The 21,044-nt window shown below is 47.5% G+C and overlaps 1 protein-coding gene across 2 annotated transcripts in view; it reads left to right on the top strand.

Annotated features, from left to right (window-relative positions):
* Positions 1-21,044, top strand: part of LOC138752267 (prospero homeobox protein 1-like) — a 49,850-nt gene that overhangs the window by 19,781 nt on the left and 9,025 nt on the right. Inside the window, exons 3-4 of one of the 2 annotated variants that reach the window (XM_069915229.1) lie at positions 8,276-8,377; positions 18,436-18,505. In XM_069915229.1, coding sequence (XP_069771330.1) covers positions 8,276-8,377; positions 18,436-18,468 — 135 coding nt within the window. In that variant the 3' untranslated portion in view covers positions 18,469-18,505. The remainder of the gene's footprint in view (positions 1-8,275; positions 8,378-18,435; positions 18,506-21,044) is intronic. The other variant, XM_069915228.1, reaches the window with a different exon arrangement.

Here is a 21,044-nt window from a genome sequence, read left to right as displayed (position 1 = left end):
GACCCTTGATAAAAAGCTGGTTGTACTGGGGTCAGACAAAATAACCCTGAAATTAAAAAGATGTCTGAACCAGATAGCAAGATACCTCATGAAAAAGATTAATTTTTAAACTGCATTTATTATCTATTTCATAATGCCCCCAAAATGACTCGTAACTTTCTTTTGAAGAGTGCTACAATGTAGGAAATGTGATGGCCAGTTTTAGAATAGCATGTTCCTACAAACAGCATTCTGATAATGATCAAATCCTTCACCTTTGATATCCTTCAGGATACCCAAGGTATCCTTGATCCTCTTTGAAAATCTTCTGCTGTCTGTAAAAAGTTTGTACGCTCTCCTCGTGACCTGTGTGGGTTTACTCCGGGTGCTCTGGTTTGCTCCCACCCTCCAAAATGTACAGGATTGCCTTGTTAATTGGGTGTAACTGGGCTGCACAGGTTTCATGGGCCAGAAGGGCTTTCCACCGTGCTGTATCGTTAATTTTAAAATTTAAAATAGCGTGCCTTTCCATCCACTGACAGTACATGCAGGGCCTAATCTCGCCTGAAGGATGGCATATCTGAGAGATGCAGGGCTCCCTCAGAGATGCACTGGAGTGCCAGATGAGATTTTTTAATACTTGTTTCTGTGCTAATGAGGCCAATGGCCAAATTGTGACTAACTGGTTGGCCAGACCCTTCTCAGTTTCTGCGCTAATGAGGCCAATGGCCAAATTGTGACTAACTGGTTGGCCAGACCCTTCTCAGTTTCTGCAGCCCAGAGGGCAATTGCTGGTTGTTAGGTGGACAGGAACAAATTTAGCCTTTTGGATGCTGAACGGGCAGATTGAGTCACCTGGGACTATACTCACTGGGCTCTAGGTGGATGAGGTGGGATCTTATAGAGACGTACAAAATTATGAAAGGACTAGATAAAAGCTGGAGGCTTCTTCATTCACCCCCCCCCCCCCCCCCACTGGTAAGTGAAATCAGAACTTAAGATACCAGGGAGAATATTTTGGACCAAGATACTTCTTCCTGAGTAGTGAATCTGTGAAATTCTTTGCCCAATAAAGGAGTTGTATTTAGGACCCAGATAGATTTTTGAATACCAGAGGAATTAGGGTTATGGGGAACAGGCAGGTACGTGGAGCTGAGTCCATGGCTCGTGCAGCCAGAATGTTATTGACTGGCTTGACAGGCCAGCTGGCCTAGTCCTGCTCCTACTTGAGTTAATCAAACATTCTCTCAGCGACCTCCAAGCCCGTTACCTGACTACTTGGAAGTTCACAGCAGATCCAGCTTATTGAATAACAGAGAAGATGCTCTTAAGGACAACAAAATTTTGCATGATCCTCAGAAATATTTTCCTTCTACCTTGATATTCCTGCACCATGGTATGTATGCACCCCAAGTTCTTGGAATAGAAAGCGAAAGCAATGAAGGAAAAGACGAGCAACTTGAAGCAGAAACCCATTAAGTGAATTGTATTCTCAAACTGAATTGAAAGTCCTTTGTTTTTCTGCTTGCTTAATATGTAAATAGACATTGTTTTATTAAAGTAGATGAGGCATCTGTAAATGAATGGAGAGCATTGCTCTATAAAAGAAGGTTCCCTGGTGCTCATAAGGAACTGTGAGTGGTTGTGAGCCTTTCATTGCCACTTAGTACCCCAGGCCCACTATTATTCCAGAGTTTCTGATGCTAATCAGGCAATATTCTCTATTTCCCAGCTGCCAGTCCTCTTGCACGTTCAATCACTGAGAAGCACCAGAAAAATATGCACCATCACATTTTTCTTCATTTAGTGGGCAAGTATGCCATTCAAATTGTAATTTCAGTGGAAGTTTGTAGCATCACAGGAAGGGTGACCAGCCAATTGTGCCGGGTACATGTGTTGCTTCTTCAAACATAATGGCCACACATGTCCCCGTAACGATTATCTTGAAACTTTTGAGACAAGTTCAAAATTTCCAACATGTGGCATCCAAATTAGGATCAGGACATTGGGGATTAACTATTCCACACTCCTTCACAATGGAGCCATGAGATTGTTTATGTTCGCCAGAACCCCAGAGGGAGAAGACCGGTTTTAGTTTCCTCGGGATAGGAATGCACCAAATTATGTGGAATGATTAATATTTAACACCACAAAACAGAAAGAGAGATGACCTCAGACCATTGCTCTTTAAATTTGTCTGTATCTTGTGATTGAGGCACGTTTGAAATCTGCTATTAGAATTCCTTTGCTACAGCTAGCTTTGATTACCACATTATGGTATCGAGCTTTTGTGAGCATCAGTACATGTGAATCTTTAAGTATTTTTGATACCACAACCTGTGAACTCGCAGATTGAGCTCAAGATGGTAAACAAATGGTGACCAAATGCCTTGTCTCGTCTGCATACTCTCATCTGCCTTGCAGACTTCCTATTAACTCATAATCATCTTCCTACATCCTTCTAATGTGCCAGTGACTTGAGATTTCGGCACACTTACTGCCAGCATCAGTTGGTCGTACGCAAACTCAGCACAGCTTTGGAAAACAAACGTGTTCTCCACATCAATACTAATTGTGAACCTGCAGTAGTCTGCCATAATTGATATTTGCTAGGGCTACTCAGGATCCTTTAAACTAGAATGGTTGGGGGGAGGGAACAAAATAGTACAGAGCAGTAAGGAGAAGGTTAGAATGCAAACAAAGAAAGTTTGTAGTAAGTATTTGAATATGGATGGGCAGGTGATAGAGAAGGGAAATGCTCTGGAAGAAGATGAAGGGCAATTGGCAGGAAAAGTAAATAATGTTGTTCTTAAAGATGAGGGAAAACAGGGATTAAAAGTTGGGAAATCCCTGAAATTCATATATTTTAATGCCAGGAGTATTGTAAAAAAAGGTGGATGAGCTGAAGGTGTGGATTGATACTTGGAAGTATGATGTGGTAGCGATTAGTGAGACATGGTTGCAGGAGGGATGTGATTGGCAACTGAATATCCCTGGGTTTCGTTGTTTTAGGTGTGATAGAGTCGGAGGGGCAAGAGGAGGTGGGGTTGCACTGCTTGTCAGGGAAAATATTACAGCGGTGCCTAGGAAGGATAGATTAGAGGACACATCCACGGAGGCTATTTGGGTGGAACTGAGGAGTAGGAAAGGAGAGGTTACACTTGTAGGGGTGTATTATAGACCACCCGGAGGGGACCGAGACCTAGAGGAGCAAATCTGTAGGGAGATAGTAGATATTTGTGATAAGCACAGGGTTGTAGTTATGGGAGATTTTAATTTTCCACATATAGATTGGGAAACACATTCTGTGAAAGGACTGGATGGGTTAGCGTTTGTGAAATGTGTGCAAGATAGTTTTTTACAACAATATGTAGAGGTGCCGACCAGAGAAGGAGCAGTGTTAGATCTACTGTTGGCAAATGGGATGGGTCAAGTGACGGAGGTTAGTGTTGGTGAGCACTTCGGGTCCAGTGATCATAATGCCATCAGCTTCAATGTCATTATGGAAAGAGAGAAATCAGGGCCAAGGATTGAGGTTTTTGATTGGGGAAAAGCTAGATTTGAGGAGATGCGAAAGGACTTGCAGGGTGTGCATTGGGACAATTTGTTTTATGGGCAGGATGTAGTAGAGAGATGGAAGTCTTTTAAAGATCAGATTTTGAGAGTGCAAAAGCTTTATGTTCCTGTTAGGTTAAAAGGAGGGGCAAAAGGTTTGAGAGAGCCGTGGTTTTCAAGGAATATTGGAAACTTGGTTCGAAGAAAAAGGGAGGCGTACATTAGATATAAGAAGCATGGAGTTAAGGAGATGTTTGAAAGATACATTGAATGTAAGAGGAATCTTAAGAGAGGAATTAGGAAAGCTAAAAGAAGGTACGAGAAAACTATGGCAAGCAGGGTGAAAACTAATCCAAAAGAGTTCTACAAATATGTTAATGGTAAGAGGAAAGCTAGAGACAAAATTGGTCCCTTAGAAAATCAGAGCAGAAAACTGTGTGTGGAGCCTAGAGAAATGGGGGAGATATTGAACAGTTTCTTTTCTTCGGTATTCACTAAGGAGAAGGATATTGGGAGATGTGAGATAAAAAAAAAAAGCAAATTGGGTAAATATGGGGAATATAGAGATTACAAAAGGTGTAGTTTTAAGGCTTTTGAAGAATATAAAGGTGGATAAGTCTCCGGGACCAGACGGGATCTTCCCCAGGACATTGAGAGAAGTGAGGGAGGAAATAGCAGAGGCTCTGGCGGTAATTTTCCAAATGTCATTAGATATGGGGATAGTGCCGGAGGATTGGCGCATTGCGCATGTGGTTCCGTTATTTAAAAAGGGTTCAAGGAGGAAGCCTGGCAACTATCAGCCTGTAAGTTTGACGTCTGTGGTAGGTAAATTAATGGAGAAAATTCTTAGAGATAGTACTTATAAACATCTGGATAGACATGGTCTGATCAGGAGCACTCAACATGGATTTGTGGGAGGAAGGTCATGTTTGACCAATCTGATTGAATTTTTTGAAGAGGTGACTAGGAATGTGGATGAGGGTAGCGCAGTGGATGTTGTCTATATGGACTTCAGTAAGGCCTTCGATAAGGTACCACATGGAAGGTTAGTTAGGAAGGTGCAGTCTTTAGGTATAAATTTTAAGATAGTCAAATGGATTGAACATTGGCTGAAAGGGAGATGCCAAAGGGTGGTAGTGGATAATTGTCTGTCAGTTTGGAGGCCGGTGACCAGTGGTGTGCCTCAAGGATCTGTATTGGGCCCATTGTTGTTCGTTATATACATTAATGATCTAGATGATGGGGTGGTGAATTGGATTAGTAAATATGCAGACGATACTAAGATAGGTGGAATAGTGGATAATGAAGAAGGTTTTCAAGGATTGCAGAGGGATTTGGGCTGCTTAGAAAAGTTGGCTGAAAAATGGCAAATGGAATTTAATGCTGATAAGTGTGAGGTGCTTCATTTTGGTAAGAAGAATCAGAATAGGACATATGTGGTAAATGGGAGAGCATTGAGGAATACAGAAGAGCAGAAAGATTTAGGAGTAACTGTACATCGTTCCCTGAAGGTAGAAACTCACGTGAATAGGGTGGTGAAGAAGGCTTTTAGTATGCTGGCCTTTATCAATCATTGCATGGAATATAGGAGTTGGGAGGTAATGTTGAGATTGTATAAGACGTTGGTGCGGCCTAATTTGGAGTTCTGTGTGCAGTTCTGGTCGCCTAATTATAGGAAGGATATAACCAGAGTGGAGAGAGTGCAGAGAAAGTTTACCAGAATGTTGCCTGGGTTTAAGCATCTGGAGTATGGGGAGAGATTGGACAGATTGGGTCTTTATTCTTTGGAGCGTAGAAGGTTGAGAGGGGATTTGATAGAAGTATTTAAGATTATGAAAGGGATAGACAGACTGGATGTGGATAGACTATTTCCGTTAAGAGGAGGAAAGATTAAAACAAGAGGACATGAGTTAAGAATTAAGGGGCAGAGGTTTAGAGGTAACATGAGGGGGAACTTCTTTACTCAGAGAGTAGTAGCCGTGTGGAATGAGCTTACGGGAGAAATAGTGGCGGCGGAGTCAATTGTATTATTTAAGAAAAGGTTGGACAGATATATGGATGAGAAGAAGATGGAGAGTTATGGGCATTGTGCAGGGAGGTGGGACTAGAAAAGGGTGTTTGGTTCGGTGCGGACTAGAAGGGCCTAATGGCCTGTTTCCGTGCTGTAATTGTTATGTTATAACAACTTTACTGTAATGCCAGTGATTTTATTGAATTTCAAAAAACACCCTGGGATCTGCCAAGACTGAAAGGCAAACAGCAAAAAAAAAATACTTGAAGGTAAGTTGGACAAACTCGAGGGAGAAGGTTATCCATCTGTTCTTGGATACCCCATATGTGTGACTTCATGTGTTGGTTCTACAATATCTCAAATCCATAACAAACTTCTGCACCAGACCCTCACTTTTGGTACTCTCATTCTGAATGACTAAAGATCTCATTTGTTACTGCATTAGAAGTGAAATATTTGGAGATTTCTAATTGCTGTTGTACCTCACATTTGACAAGGGGTATCAAAGATACCCACCATTTTAGAGCAACCAGCTAAAAGGAAGTTGAGCTGGAAATTTGGGTGACCAGAGGTGGAAGCCCGTCTATCACAAGCAATGCAGCTTTGTATCAGATTTTTCAGGAGTATTCTGGTTTTTAAGTCAGTTTTTGCAAGACATTCAAGGCTGCTATGGGAGGCGAGGGAGGAGATTGCTGAGCCTCTGGTGAAGATCTTTGAATCATCACTGGGGACGTGAGAGGTTCCGGTGGATTGGAGGGTTGCAGACGTTGTTCCTTTATTCATGAAAGGGAGTAGAGATAGCCCAGGAAATTATAGACCAGTGAGTCTTACTTCAGTGGTTGGTAAGTTGGAGAAGATCCTGAGAGGCAGGATCTACGAACATTTGAAGACGTTCTGTACAATATGATTAGGAATAGTCAACATGGGTTTGTCAAGGGCAGGTTGAGCCTGATTGAATTTTTTGAGGATGTGATGAAACACATTGATGAAGGAAGAGCAGTAGATGCAGTGTATATGGATTTCAGCAAGGGATTTGATAATGTACTCCATGCAAGGCTTATTGAGAAAGTAAGGAGGCGTGGGATCCAAGGGGACATTGCTTTGTCGATCTAGAACTAGCTTTCCCACAGAAGGTAAAGAGTGATTGTTGACGGGTCATATTCTGCATGGAGGTTGGTGACCAAGTGGTGTTCATCAGGGATCTGTTCTGGGACCCTTACTCTTCGTAATTTTTATAAATGATCTGAATGAGGAAGTGGACGGATGGGTTAGTAAGTTTGCCGATGAAACAAAGGTTGGGAATGTTGTGACTATTGTGGAGGGCTGTCAGAGGTAACAGCGGGACATTAATAGGATGCAAAACTGGGGTGAGAAGTGGCAGATGGAGTTCAACCCAGATAAATGTGAAGTGGTTCTTTTTGGTGGGTCAAATATGATGGTAGAATATAGTATTAATGGTAAGGCTCTTGGCCGTGTGGGCATCAGATGGATCTTGGGGTCTGAGTCCATAGGACACTCAAGGCAGCTGCGCAGGTTGACTCTGTGGTTAGGAATACATAAGGTGTATTGGCTTTCATTAATTGTGGAATTGAATTGAGGAGCCCAGAGGTAATGTTGCAGCTACATAGGACCCTGGTCAGACCCCACTTGGAGTACTGTGCTTAGTTCTGGTCACCTCACTACCGGAAGGATGTGGAAGCCATAGAAAGGGTGCAGAGGAGATTTACAAGGATGTTGCCTGGATTAGGAAGCACGTCTTATGAAATCAGATTGAGTGATCACGGCCTTTTCTCCTTGAAGCAACAGAGGATGAGAGGTGACCTGATAGAGGTGTATAAGAAGATGAGAGACATTGATCGTGTGGATAGTCAGAGCTGAAATGGTTGCCCCAAGAGGACACAGGTTTAAGGTGCTAGGGCATAGGTGCAGAGGAAATGTCAGGGGTAAGTATGTTATGCAGAGAGTGGTGAGCACGTGGAATGGGCTGCTGGCAATGGTGGTAGAGGTGGATATGATAGGGTCCTTTAAAAGACTTTTGGATAGGTACACGGGGCTTAGAAAAATTGAGGGGTATGGGCAAGCCGAGTAATTTCCAAGGTAGGGACATGTTTCGGCACAACTTTGTGGGCCACAGGGCCTGCATTGTGCAGTAGGCTTTCTATGTTTCCAAGATCACATCATAACAAGCATAATTTGATGTTTCCATCAAAATGCATGCATCAAGTTGCTTTTACTTCCCAAGTTGATCATGGATGCAAGAACAGCCCATCCAAACTTTCAGGCTATCGCACCTTTTACAGGACAGAGCAATTAATTAACAAAATTTCCAACAGAATCAAGTTTCCTGAGCCAGACTACAGTTACAGGAATGCAATTGTCCATGAGCAAGACACATACAAATCAATAATAAGACATTGTTAAGCTGATGGGTGGTATATAAAGCATTCCAAAGGCCTTTAAAATAGATTAGCCAGACATTGTACAGTACATTAAAAACTCATTTGTTAATTTACCTGGTTTGATTTTCTTGGATTTTCAAAGATGAGTTTCTATATGTTCAGAAACCAGATCGCCTTGGCTGTTTTACCTTTAGATGCTGATGGAATGAAATATTTGAAGCCGAGAAAAAGAGTTATGTTTCAACACAACTGAGGGAGAGGGGTCATTTAATGCTCCCTAGTCAAATCGACCATCCTGATTGAAATGACCTTAACCAGTCTTCCTATTCAGGAGGGATTAACACCTAATCACCTGAAGAAAGCCAAGCTGATGTTCTTCTATACTCGATATCCCAGCTCAACCACACTGAAAACCTATTTCTCCGACGTTAAGGTAGGAAAAACATCTTTATAACTGATTCTTTTTTAAAATATTTTATTTAAAATTTTCCATCCATGTAATTATAATTATACAAAGTTAATACTTAATTAAATTTAAAAATTGCAGTGATTACATGGTATTAACCCTCCGACTTGCCTGCCCTCCCCTCCCTCTTACCCCCATCCCACTATAAAAGATATAATAATATCAATAGACACGGTTATAAAAGAATTATATTAAAAAAGTATAAAGAAAAGATCATATGAATCTGGATTGCACAAAGGATTAGCTCACACACTGGGATCTTACAGTATTTATATTAAACCACACCAGGGAAGAAAATTATTACAGGTTTTAAGAGGCCAGAAGAATACTTTTACATATTAATCCCTAAACTTTGCATATATGGGCTCCAAATTTGTACAAAAGATGATTATTTATTTCTCAAATTGTATGTAAATTTTCTCCAAAGGTATACAAATTTGAATTTCCGAATGCCATCTTTCCATACCCAAATGTGCGTCTGATTTCCAATCACTGATCCTATCCTTCATTGTCCTTTCCAGCAACGTTCTCTGTACTAACATTCACTGGCCTGTAGTTCTCTGGCTTCTCCTTGCTTCCTGTTTAAATAATGGCACATGAATCCACCCTCTAGTCTTCTGGCCCTTCACATGAGGCCAAATATGACATAAATATTTCTACAAGAGCCAATTTCTTCCCTAGCTTCCTACAAGGTGGGACAATGCACTTGATAAATCCCTGGGAATCTGTCCGCTCTAGCATATATTAAAGACAAGATGAGGGATGGGTTAGGACTTTATTCCCTGGAGCATAGAAGAATGAGGGGAGATTTGATAGTTGTACAAAATTATGAGGGGTATAGATAGAGTAAATTCAAGTAGGCTTTTTCCACTGAGGTTGGGTTGGAACAAGCTGCCAGCTGAGGTGGTGAATGTGGATTAAATTTTAACATTGAGGAAACATTTGGACAGGAACATGGATGGGAGGGGTATAGAGGGCTGTGGACTGGGTGCAGGTCAGTGGGACTAAGGAGAATAATAGTTCAGACAAACCAAAAGGGCCAAAGGGCCTGTTTCTATGCTGTAATGTTCTATGGCCAGTGTTAGAGCCAATTTTGGATGAAGGTGTGTATATCTGTTACATCTTGTGCCATGCCAAAGTATGGGTGTGAGATGACCTGTCAGATGGGTTGAAGCCCAAACATCTTTGGAAGCAGGATGATTTGATTGGAACTGCACTGGGGGACATTTAGTTTCAGTTCCGGTGAATGACGACAGCCCCTAAGCCTGTAAACCCCTAAGGTGGGGTATTGGAGGCATCTGCTAATCCCTCTTTCCATTGCCTAACTGGTGTTCCCATTTAAAAAGATGGCCACTCTATCTAAGGTGATATCTCCATCAGAGCCCTCACACCGCTGGCAAAAAAAAAAACCCGATGGGCACCAGATTAATGATGGAAGATTTTATTAGCTGCTTGGATACAGGATAGAGACACTTTCCTCGCGGTGCTTGCAGTGCTGTGGATCATTTAAAGCAACTGGCACGGTTAGCATAGCAGGTAGCGCAATGCTGTTCCAGCACCAGCGACCCAGGTTTGAATCCAACCGTCTATAAGGAGTTTGTGCGTTCTCCCCCCTGTCGATGTGGGATTCCTCCGGGTATTCCAGTTTCCTCCAACCCTTCAAAACGCACAGGGGTTGTAGGTTAATTGGGTGTATTTGGGCTGCATGGGCTCATGGGCCGAAGGGGCCTGTTACCATTGCAGTATGTCTAAATGAACCCATGAAGTTCTTCCCTGCTTGAAAATTAACTACATCATTGTCTGATCTTGGACTCTTCCTTTTGACCTCCTGACTGTTGGTATGATCCCTCTTTTCTGCATCCCTGATGCTCGAGGTCAATGCCAGGTCACACGTTCAACTCGCTTCCCTTTCTCATCTCTGCCGTTCAGTGGGAGAGCATCGTTGAGCACAATAGGAAGCTAATCCTGTGTGTCTGACTCAATCCCATCATGGCTGATTCTCCTCTTTATATCAAGGAGACGACTTCCGTGGGCTTTTTCTTTTCAAACATTAAAACAGTTTACCTATAAGAACTTTTGCTTTCTGAAGCATTGCCAATTCAAACTCAATAACTTCTGCTTGGATGGATTTCAGTGACTGCTCAGTCCAGACACCAGACATTGCTCTTTTTGGATTCCCCAGTTTGAAATTGACGTTCATTCAGAAGACTTTACCAGTGAATTTGCAGGCATCATCTACTGCATCTGGTGCTCCCGCTGTGGTCTCCTTTACATTTGAAGAGACTGGACATGGACTGGGCGGTCACTTTGTTGAGCATCTTGGCTCTGTAGGCCGCTGTCGCAGGGATCTCCCAGGGGCAATTCATTTCCACTCTCTACCCATATTCCATTGTTCATCCAGTCTTGTGAGACCACCTACAAATTGGAGGAACAACACTTCATATTCTATCCGGCCACCCTCCAACCAGATGACATTATGTCGACCTCCGGTTTCTATGAGCTCTTCCCCCCTCCTCCCAAATCTTTCACTCTTATCTCCTTTCCTCTAGCTCTGTCTCTCTCCTTTTCCCTCTATTCTCCTTAGTCCCAGATATACTTCCAAAGAGCCAACCCCCCCCCCCCACCCTACCCCTCCACCAGTCAATTCTCACCTGTCCTCCTGTGTTCCACCGATGTTCAATTAACACTTTTCATCTGTGGATCTGTACTCCTCCCCCTGCCCATTCTTACCTTCCCCCCTGCCCATTCTTACCTTCCCCCCTGCCCATTCTTACCTTCCCCCCTGCCCATTCTTACCTTCCCCCCTGCCCATTCTTACCTTCCCCCCTGCCCATTCTTACCTTCCCCCCTGCCCATTCTTACCTTCCCCCCTGCCCATTCTTACCTTCCCCCCTGCCCATTCTTACCTTCCCCCCTGCCCATTCTTACCTTCCCCCCTGCCCATTCTTACCTTCCCCCCTGCCCATTCTTACCTTCCCCCCTGCCCATTCTTACCTTCCCCCCTGCCCATTCTTACCTTCCCCCCTGCCCATTCTTACCTTCCCCCCTGCCCATTCTTACCTTCCCCCCTGCCCATTCTTACCTTCCCCCCTGCCCATTCTTACCTTCCCCCCTGCCCATTCTTACCTTCCCCCTGCCCATTCTTACCTTCCCCCTGCCCATTCTTACCTTCCCCCCTGCCCATTCTTACCTTCCCCCCTGCCCATTCTTACCTTCCCCCCTGCCCTTTCTTACCTTCCCCCCTGCCCTTTCTTACCTTCCCCCCTGCCCATTCTTACCTTCCCCCCTGCCCATTCTTACCTTCCCCCCTGCCCATTCTTACCTTCCCCCCTGCCCATTCTTACCTTCCCCCCTGCCCATTCTTACCTTCCCCCCTGCCCATTCTTACCTTCCCCCCTGCCCATTCTTACCTTCCCCCCTGCCCATTCTGACCTTCCCCCCTGCCCATTCTGACCTTCCCCCCTGCCCATTCTGACCTTCCCCCCTGCCCATTCTGACCTTCCCCCCTGCCCATTCTGACCTTCCCCCCTGCCCATTCTGACCTTCCCCCCTGCCCATTCTGACCTTCCCCCCTGCCCATTCTGACCTTCCCCCCTGCCCATTCTGACCTTCCCCCCTGCCCATTCTGACCTTCCCCCCTGCCCATTCTGACCTTCCCCCCTGCCCATTCTGACCTTCCCCCCTGCCCATTCTGACCTTCCCCCCTGCCCATTCTGACCTTCCCCCCTGCCCATTCTGACCTTCCCCCCTGCCCATTCTGACCTTCCCCCCTGCCCATTCTGACCTTCCCCCCTGCCCATTCTGACCTTCCCCCCTGCCCATTCTGACCTTCCCCCCTGCCCATTCTGACCTTCCCCCCTGCCCATTCTGACCTTCCCCCCTGCCCATTCTGACCTTCCCCCCTGCCCATTCTGACCTTCCCCCCTGCCCATTCTGACCTTCCCCCCTGCCCATTCTGACCTTCCCCCCTGCCCATTCTGACCTTCCCCCTGCCCATTCTGACCTTCCCCCCTGCCCATTCTGACCTTCCCCCCTGCCCATTCTGACCTTCCCCCCTGCCCATTCTGACCTTCCCCCCTGCCCATTCTGACCTTCCCCCCTGCCCATTCTGACCTTCCCCCCTGCCCATTCTGACCTTCCCCCCTGCCCATTCTGACCTTCCCCCCTGCCCATTCTGACCTTCCCCCCTGCCCATTCTGACCTTCCCCCCTGCCCATTCTGACCTTCCCCCCTGCCCATTCTGACCTTCCCCCCTGCCCATTCTGACCTTCCCCCCTGCCCATTCTGACCTTCCCCCCTGCCCATTCTGACCTTCCCCCCTGCCCATTCTGACCTTCCCCCCTGCCCATTCTGACCTTCCCCCCTGCCCATTCTGACCTTCCCCCCTGCCCATTCTGACCTTCCCCCCTGCCCATTCTGACCTTCCCCCCTGCCCATTCTGACCTTCCCCCCTGCCCATTCTGACCTTCCCCCCTGCCCATTCTGACCTTCCCCCCTGCCCATTCTGACCTTCCCCCCTGCCCATTCTGACCTTCCCCCCTGCCCATTCTGACCTTCCCCCCTGCCCATTCTGACCTTCCCCCCTGCCCATTCTGACCTTCCCCCCTGCCCATTCTGACCTTCCCCCCTGCCCATTCTGACCTTCCCCCCTGCCCATTCTGACCTTCCCCCCTGCCCATTCTGACCTTCCCCCCTGCCCATTCTGACCTTCCCCCCTGCCCATTCTGACCTTCCCCCTGCCCATTCTGACCTTCCCCCCTGCCCATTCTGACCTTCCCCCCTGCCCATTCTGACCTTCCCCCCTGCCCATTCTGACCTTCCCCCCTGCCCATTCTGACCTTCCCCCCTGCCCATTCTGACCTTCCCCCCTGCCCATTCTGACCTTCCCCCCTGCCCATTCTGACCTTCCCCCCTGCCCATTCTGACCTTCCCCCCTGCCCATTCTGACCTTCCCCCCTGCCCATTCTGACCTTCCCCCCTGCCCATTCTGACCTTCCCCCCTGCCCATTCTGACCTTCCCCCCTGCCCATTCTGACCTTCCCCCCTGCCCATTCTGACCTTCCCCCCTGCCCATTCTGACCTTCCCCCCTGCCCATTCTGACCTTCCCCCCTGCCCATTCTGACCTTCCCCCCTGCCCATTCTGACCTTCCCCCCTGCCCATTCTGACCTTCCCCCCTGCCCATTCTGACCTTCCCCCCTGCCCATTCTGACCTTCCCCCCTGCCCATTCTGACCTTCCCCCCTGCCCATTCTGACCTTCCCCCCTGCCCATTCTGACCTTCCCCCCTGCCCATTCTGACCTTCCCCCCTGCCCATTCTGACCTTCCCCCCTGCCCATTCTGACCTTCCCCCCTGCCCATTCTGACCTTCCCCCCTGCCCATTCTGACCTTCCCCCCTGCCCATTCTGACCTTCCCCCCTGCCCATTCTGACCTTCCCCCCTGCCCATTCTGACCTTCCCCCCTGCCCATTCTGACCTTCCCCCCTGCCCATTCTGACCTTCCCCCCTGCCCATTCTGACCTTCCCCCCTGCCCATTCTGACCTTCCCCCCTGCCCATTCTGACCTTCCCCCCTGCCCATTCTGACCTTCCCCCCTGCCCATTCTGACCTTCCCCCCTGCCCATTCTGACCTTCCCCCCTGCCCATTCTGACCTTCCCCCCTGCCCATTCTGACCTTCCCCCCTGCCCATTCTGACCTTCCCCCCTGCCCATTCTGACCTTCCCCCTGCCCATTCTGACCTTCCCCCCTGCCCATTCTGACCTTCCCCCCTGCCCATTCTGACCTTCCCCCCTGCCCATTCTGACCTTCCCCCCATGCCCATTCTGACCTTCCCCCCATGCCCATTCTGACCTTCCCCCCATGCCCATTCTGACCTTCCCCCCATGCCCATTCTGACCTTCCCCCCATGCCCATTCTGACCTTCCCCCATGCCCATTCTGACCTTCCCCCCATGCCCATTCTGACCTTCCCCCCATGCCCTTTCTGACCTTCCCCCCATGCCCTTTCTGACCTTCCCCCCATGCCCTTTCTGACCTTCCCCCCATGCCCATTCTGACCTTCCCCCCATGCCCATTCTGACCTTCCCCCCATGCCCATTCTGACCTTCCCCCCATGCCCATTCTTACCTTCCCCCCATGCCCATTCTTACCTTCCCCCCATGCCCATTCTTACCTTCCCCCCATGCCCATTCTTACCTTCCCCCATGCCCATTCTTACCTTCCCCCCATGCCCATTCTTACCTTCCCCCCATGCCCATTCTTACCTTCCCCCCATGCCCATTCTTACCTTCCCCCCATGCCCATTCTTACCTTCCCCCCATGCCCATTCTTACCTTCCCCCCATGCCCATTCTTACCTTCCCCCCATGCCCATTCTTACCTTCCCCCCATGCCCATTCTTACCTTCCCCCCATGCCCATTCTTACCTTCCCCCCATGCCCATTCTTACCTTCCCCCCATGCCCATTCTTACCTTCCCCCCATGCCCATTCTTACCTTCCCCCCATGCCCATTCTTACCTTCCCCCCATGCCCATTCTTACCTTCCCCCCATGCCCATTCTTACCTTCCCCCCATGCCCATTCTTACCTTCCCCCCATGCCCATTCTTACCTTCCCCCCATGCCCATTCTTACCTTCCCCCCATGCCCATTCTTACCTTCCCCCCATGCCCATTCTTACCTTCCCCCCATGCCCATTCTTACCTTCCCCCCATGCCCATTCTTACCTTCCCCCCATGCCCATTCTTACCTTCCCCCCATGCCCATTCTTACCTTCCCCCCATGCCCATTCTTACCTTCCCCCCATGCCCATTCTTACCTTCCCCCCATGCCCATTCTTACCTTCCCCCCATGCCCATTCTTACCTTCCCCCCATGCCCATTCTTACCTTCCCCCCATGCCCATTCTTACCTTCCCCCCATGCCCATTCTTACCTTCCCCCCATGCCCATTCTTACCTTCCCCCCATGCCCATTCTTACCTTCCCCCCATGCCCATTCTTACCTTCCCCCCATGCCCATTCTTACCTTCCCCCCATGCCCATTCTTACCTTCCCCCCTGCCCATTCTTACCTTCCCCCCTGCCCATTCTTACCTTCCCCCCTGCCCATTCTTACCTTCCCCCCTGCCCATTCTTACCTTCCCCCCTGCCCATTCTTACCTTCCCCCCTGCCCATTCTTACCTTCCCCCCTGCCCATTCTTACCTTCCCCCCTGCCCATTCTTACCTTCCCCCCTGCCCATTCTTACCTTCCCCCCTGCCCATTCTTACCTTCCCCCCTGCCCATTCTTACCTTCCCCCCTGCCCATTCTTACCTTCCCCCCTGCCCATTCTTACCTTCCCCCCTGCCCATTCTTACCTTCCCCCCTGCCCATTCTTACCTTCCCCCCTGCCCATTCTTACCTTCCCCCCTGCCCATTCTTACCTTCCCCCCTGCCCATTCTTACCTTCCCCCCTGCCCATTCTTACCTTCCCCCCTGCCCATTCTTACCTTCCCCCCCTGCCCATTCTTACCTTCCCCCCCTGCCCATTCTTACCTTCCCCCCCTGCCCATTCTTACCTTCCCCCCTGCCCATTCTTACCTTCCCCCCTGCCCATTCTTACCTTCCCCCCTGCCCATTCTTACCTTCCCCCCTGCCCATTCTTACCTTCCCCCCTGCCCATTCTTACCTTCCCCCCTGCCCATTCTTACCTTCCCCCCTGCCCATTCTTACCTTCCCCCCTGCCCATTCTTACCTTCCCCCCTGCCCATTCTTACCTTCCCCCCTGCCCATTCTTACCTTCCCCCCTGCCCATTCTTACCTTCCCCCCTGCCCATTCTTACCTTCCCCCCTGCCCATTCTTACCTTCCCCCCTGCCCATTCTTACCTTCCCCCCTGCCCATTCTTACCTTCCCCCCTGCCCATTCTTACCTTCCCCCCTGCCCATTCTTACCTTCCCCCCATGCCCATTCTTACCTTCTCCCCCGCCTGTTCAGTCTGTCTGGAAGGGTGGTGTTGTTGTCGATGACTCAAGGTTCTCGTGATCTGTTATCAGTTTGATATCTTGTCACATGTGCCTCGTTGTCAATGTCACACAGCTGTCCATGGATCTTCTGTGCATACCCACGTTTTGACTTCCAGACTGCACAGGAAAGTTCAGCCCTGACTGATCTTAGTGCCATCTTGTCACCTGTCCTGAAGGCTGCATCTTGAGCTCTGAGAAGTGCATGACATGGACTCAATGGGCCAAATGGCCTACTTATGATTTCTGCGTCCAATGTAGGTTTCTGCTTTGCCCTGGTTGTGTGGCATTTGATCTACTTCCTCAATGTAGCCAGCCACTGAGCTCGTGTACTCATCGACGTTTACATGGATGTGGTAGGTGGCTATTGCCCTGAGGCAGCTCCAGTCTCTGGCCTCAAAGCAGTCCAATACCACTCCCCTCTCCCCAAGGTGGGGGAAAGGAGCAGCAGGGATGTCGGTGTACACTCTATCTAAGGTGGTGAAGTTGATGTGCTGTTGAAACCGTGGTAGAACAGTTTTCAGGTTGGCATGGTTGAAGTTTCCAGCTATAATTATGGCACCATCTGGGTGGGACGTCTGATGCTTCACATACTTCACCATAAACCTCCTTCATTGCTTTGCCCTCGCTAACTGAAGGTGGAATGCAAACTGTGGAAATCAGCATGGCCGTAAATTGCTTGGCCAGGTAGAAAGGTCTGCATTTCACCATCAAGTATTCCCATCTCTGCTGAGCAGAAGATCTTTACCACAGAGATATTTGTGCACCAGTTCTCACTGATATAAATGGACAGACCCCCTCTTGGAATCTCGCCCCTTTTACACTTGCAACCCACTAAATTGGTCGACAAGTGTCCTGGGATAGGAATGGCACTTTTGATGTTCACACTTGACCACTCTCAACTGGGGCGCTGCATGCATTCACACTTGCAAGGAGCCATCCCTGGGGTTGGGACTGTTCTACCTTCTACTGGTGATGTCATGATGCATCGAGCGATGGTGGACCGGCCCTAAATCCTGATCAATATATTAATTTCTTATATTTGAACAAAATTAATAACATAATTAAACTTTATGTAGAGTACAGTATGAGCCCTTCAGCCCCTGTGCTAAACTATATAAATCTTTATAAGGGACCGTGGAGAAGTGGTAGCAATAAATAGCAATAGTGGATAATTTTTAAACAGTGTGGGAAAGTTGGTAGTGTTATCATGCACAAATTATAAATACTGTGGGGGTGGGGGGAAGCTCTGGTGGTCCTGCCCTCCCAGAATTCCGTGCGGCAGAGAAAGGGGTGTATGTATGACTGCATGAACAGAGCATTCATGAAGGAGTTTCCTTGCTGCAGAGCATTCTGGGAAAATCAGGTCCGCCATCGCTTTTTCCTCACTGTCTTTATAAATTGTGTGCGATAGCGCTACCAACTTTCCAAAGTTGTTTAAAAATTGTCCGCTATTGCTACTTATTTCCTTTCTTTCTCTCTTTCTCCCAGTGTGACTTTCCCACACCAAAGTTTATATCTCCATTTTAATCTTCCTGCACTCATGCAAAAACTTGGGTCATTTCTGTCCTAGAATGCAATTTCCCATTCTACACTTGCCTGATTGCAACGCTGGCATCTCCTGATGCCAGGGATTACACTGGGGTTGAGGCAGTCTATTCCCAGCATGAGATGACATCATCTCACACTGGCATTGAGACGATTTTCATTCCACACTAGACCTTTTTTAGGCTGATTGGCTGTTAATTCCTGGGACCACTCACAAGTGTGAAAGGGGCTTCTGACTGCCCTGAAGGAGATACGATCATTGAGTTGGATCGTTATGTCTGGAATGAGTTCTGGAGCCACTTTTCTGTAACTACCAAACCACAGCAGCCCTGTAGTTCCCTTTGGTTCAGATGCAGCCTCAGGCAATTCATTTTCTTCTCCAATTGCAAGTAAAATTATCGGGAGCAGGGTCTGAACGGGTTAACTGTCGGTCTAACCCCAATGCTGCCCCGCATCCCTTGCTTCTGTTTTCTCACACAGTGCTTCCAACGGCCTCCCACATGTCTCCAGTGATCCTCTCTGTGGTCTGCCGTCTTGCTCGCTTCCTTCAGTAAGTTAAAACCACACAATAACTTACTAGTCCGATCCTCCAGTTTGAAGGTCCAGGTCTATTTCTCATTGTTGCTACCGTTTCCCAATCGTAGACGATATGTTTAGAGTAGCAGATTTCAAATATTGTGCTGAGTCAAGATGGCCGCTGCAACGTTGGGGCACCATTTTCTTCAACCTATCCTATCACATTTGTTCTACACATCCCACCCCACCTCCTCTCCTACTGATTTCCAGTTCTAGAGACAGTTTCTCTTTACCAGTGATGCTGTCTGTGACCTGCTGGGGTTTTTTTCAACATTTCTGTTTTAATTTCAAATCCTATTTCTTGGTTTAAAGCACTTGGCGATGCCCTGAGGTCGATAAAGCCGCATAATAAATAGTCTTTTTGTGCTTTCAAATTTTGGGGTGGGGGGGGCACGGTTGGTGTGGCAGTTAGCACAGTGCCTTTACAGCGCCAGCGATTGGGACCAGGTTTTGAATCCCGTGCCGCCTGTAAGGGGTTTCTACGTTCTCCCCGTATCTGCATGGGTTTTCCCTGGAAGGTGTAGTCAAATCGGGTGTAATTGGGCGGCATGGGCCAAAATGGCCTGTTACTGTGGTGTATGTCTACATTTTAAAAAGTTTTAAAAAAAATCTTTTTTTAAAAAAAAAAAAAAAAAAATCTCTTTGGCCTCTCAAAGTAGCTCTCAGATGCTGATGAACTTGAGAAATGCTGTGACCACTGTAATCATTCTCAAATGGCAAGGGGTGATGGCAATAGTTTCATTTGCTGGTTTTTATGCCTCTTCACACTGTACTATCCTGCCTCCTCTCCATGTCCTTCAGTCTATTTCCTCATTCAATATTCATCTACTCCCTTTGCAGGGGAAATTTAAACTTGTGAGAAAACTGAGAGCAACATGACTGCAAGGGCCGGGGTGCTTCTGTGACAGGCCAGGCAATGATAAGGAAACCAAAAGTGCAAACAACTGCTGGGTTCTCTCGAGTAAGAACAGGATTGCGACTGCCAGGGATGCCCCTCTCCACACTACCCCTGAGGGTATTGCTCTCTGTGCCTCCATGGTATTCAATCTAGCATATGTCAGAGGAGTTTACAAAGGGGTGAAGGAGTTGTGTCTAAACTTTTTTTCCCCCTTCTGAAAATCTCAGTCCTTTTCTGTGAGGTGCCAATGGAAGTTGAAACGAAGGGAAAACATAATCAAAGTACAAGAACATTTTAAAATCCATCCTAACTGGAAAGTTAAATGAGAACAAAATACTCTTATGCAATTTGATTCTTAAGTCTTTAGACATTAACAGCCCACTAAATATTCCACACAAGCCTTCATAGCTTGCAAAATCTTTCAGAGCGTAAAGTTATTTTTGATACAGCAAGGTATCTTAAGCTAAGTTTAGTTTACAACAAAGTCAAACCACACAGCACGCTTTGCTGATAAGGCTGCCGCTTGGTCTGGAGAAAGGAGCAAGAAAACTGTCGTTCACATTAATTTAATTTGTTTTTTGTATTTAAATTTAGACATGCAGCATTTCAGCCCACAAGTCCGTGCTGCCCAATTTACTCCCAATTAATCTACATCTTGGGTACATTTCAAATGGTGGGAGGGAAGAGCCCCCCCGGGGGAAAACCCACTCTGACACGGGGACAACGTACAAACTCCTGAAGACGGGGTGGGATTCAAACTCTGGTCTTGATCACTGGCTCTCCAAAGGCATTGTGCTCACTGCTGTGCCCAAACAATGACACAGATCTGCTGACCCGAGCTTCTCAGTTACCTGCCTTTGGACTGTGCTGCTTCTTCCATACCAACCTGGCTGAAGTCTTCTGCTACTGAAGTGGCTGCCAAGTGATTGGAGTTGTAATTTTAATGACAACCACGGTAGAAGGCCCTTCCTGCCAATTAACCTACCAATCCTGTACATTTTGCAGTGGTCCGGTGCTGCGTGGTTCTCTTTGATTAAAATTTGTGTTTGATGGAGGATTTCAGAATGGGTTCCTTTGCTTCAGCTCAGAAACGCTGCCTCGCACTGAAGGAGTCGAAAAAATTCTAAAAGATTTCCAGAAAAATTTGTAAATAAAAATATTTAAAAAAAAAACACCCACAACCTACAAACTGGAATAAAATGGAAACGCATTGATTCCAGCATTTCCAGTTCTCTGTTATACTGCAAAGTCTGCACAAGGTTTGCCCACTTTGAAGATGTTTTCCTCCTCTCTGATGCAGGGTCTTGATCCAAAAGATTGACTGTCTCTCTCTCCCCTGACAAATGCAGCCAGATCCAGCTGGTTTATATTTTAATGGCCTAGTCAGCAGATTTCTCAGCCTGAGAACCTGGGGATTCTGCAGAAGTCTCGCTGCTGAGTAGCTTCACAAGTTTCTGGGCACTGGAATCCTGAGCTGCGGCCAGGGTAAACACGGCCGATTACTTAAGAGTGCGGATAAACATGGGGACCCTGGGGTCCAAATCAAGGTGGATTTGCCAATTTTTGAGTGAAATTATGACTTTTCTGAGACACTGCTTTGACATTCACAGGAACA

This window comes from Narcine bancroftii, chromosome 2, assembly GCF_036971445.1.
Source record: "Narcine bancroftii isolate sNarBan1 chromosome 2, sNarBan1.hap1, whole genome shotgun sequence".
NCBI classification, from domain to species: domain Eukaryota; kingdom Metazoa; phylum Chordata; class Chondrichthyes; order Torpediniformes; family Narcinidae; genus Narcine; species Narcine bancroftii.
The sequence above is the reverse complement of the archived record's forward strand: the minus strand, read 5'-3'. Positions and strand labels throughout refer to the sequence as shown.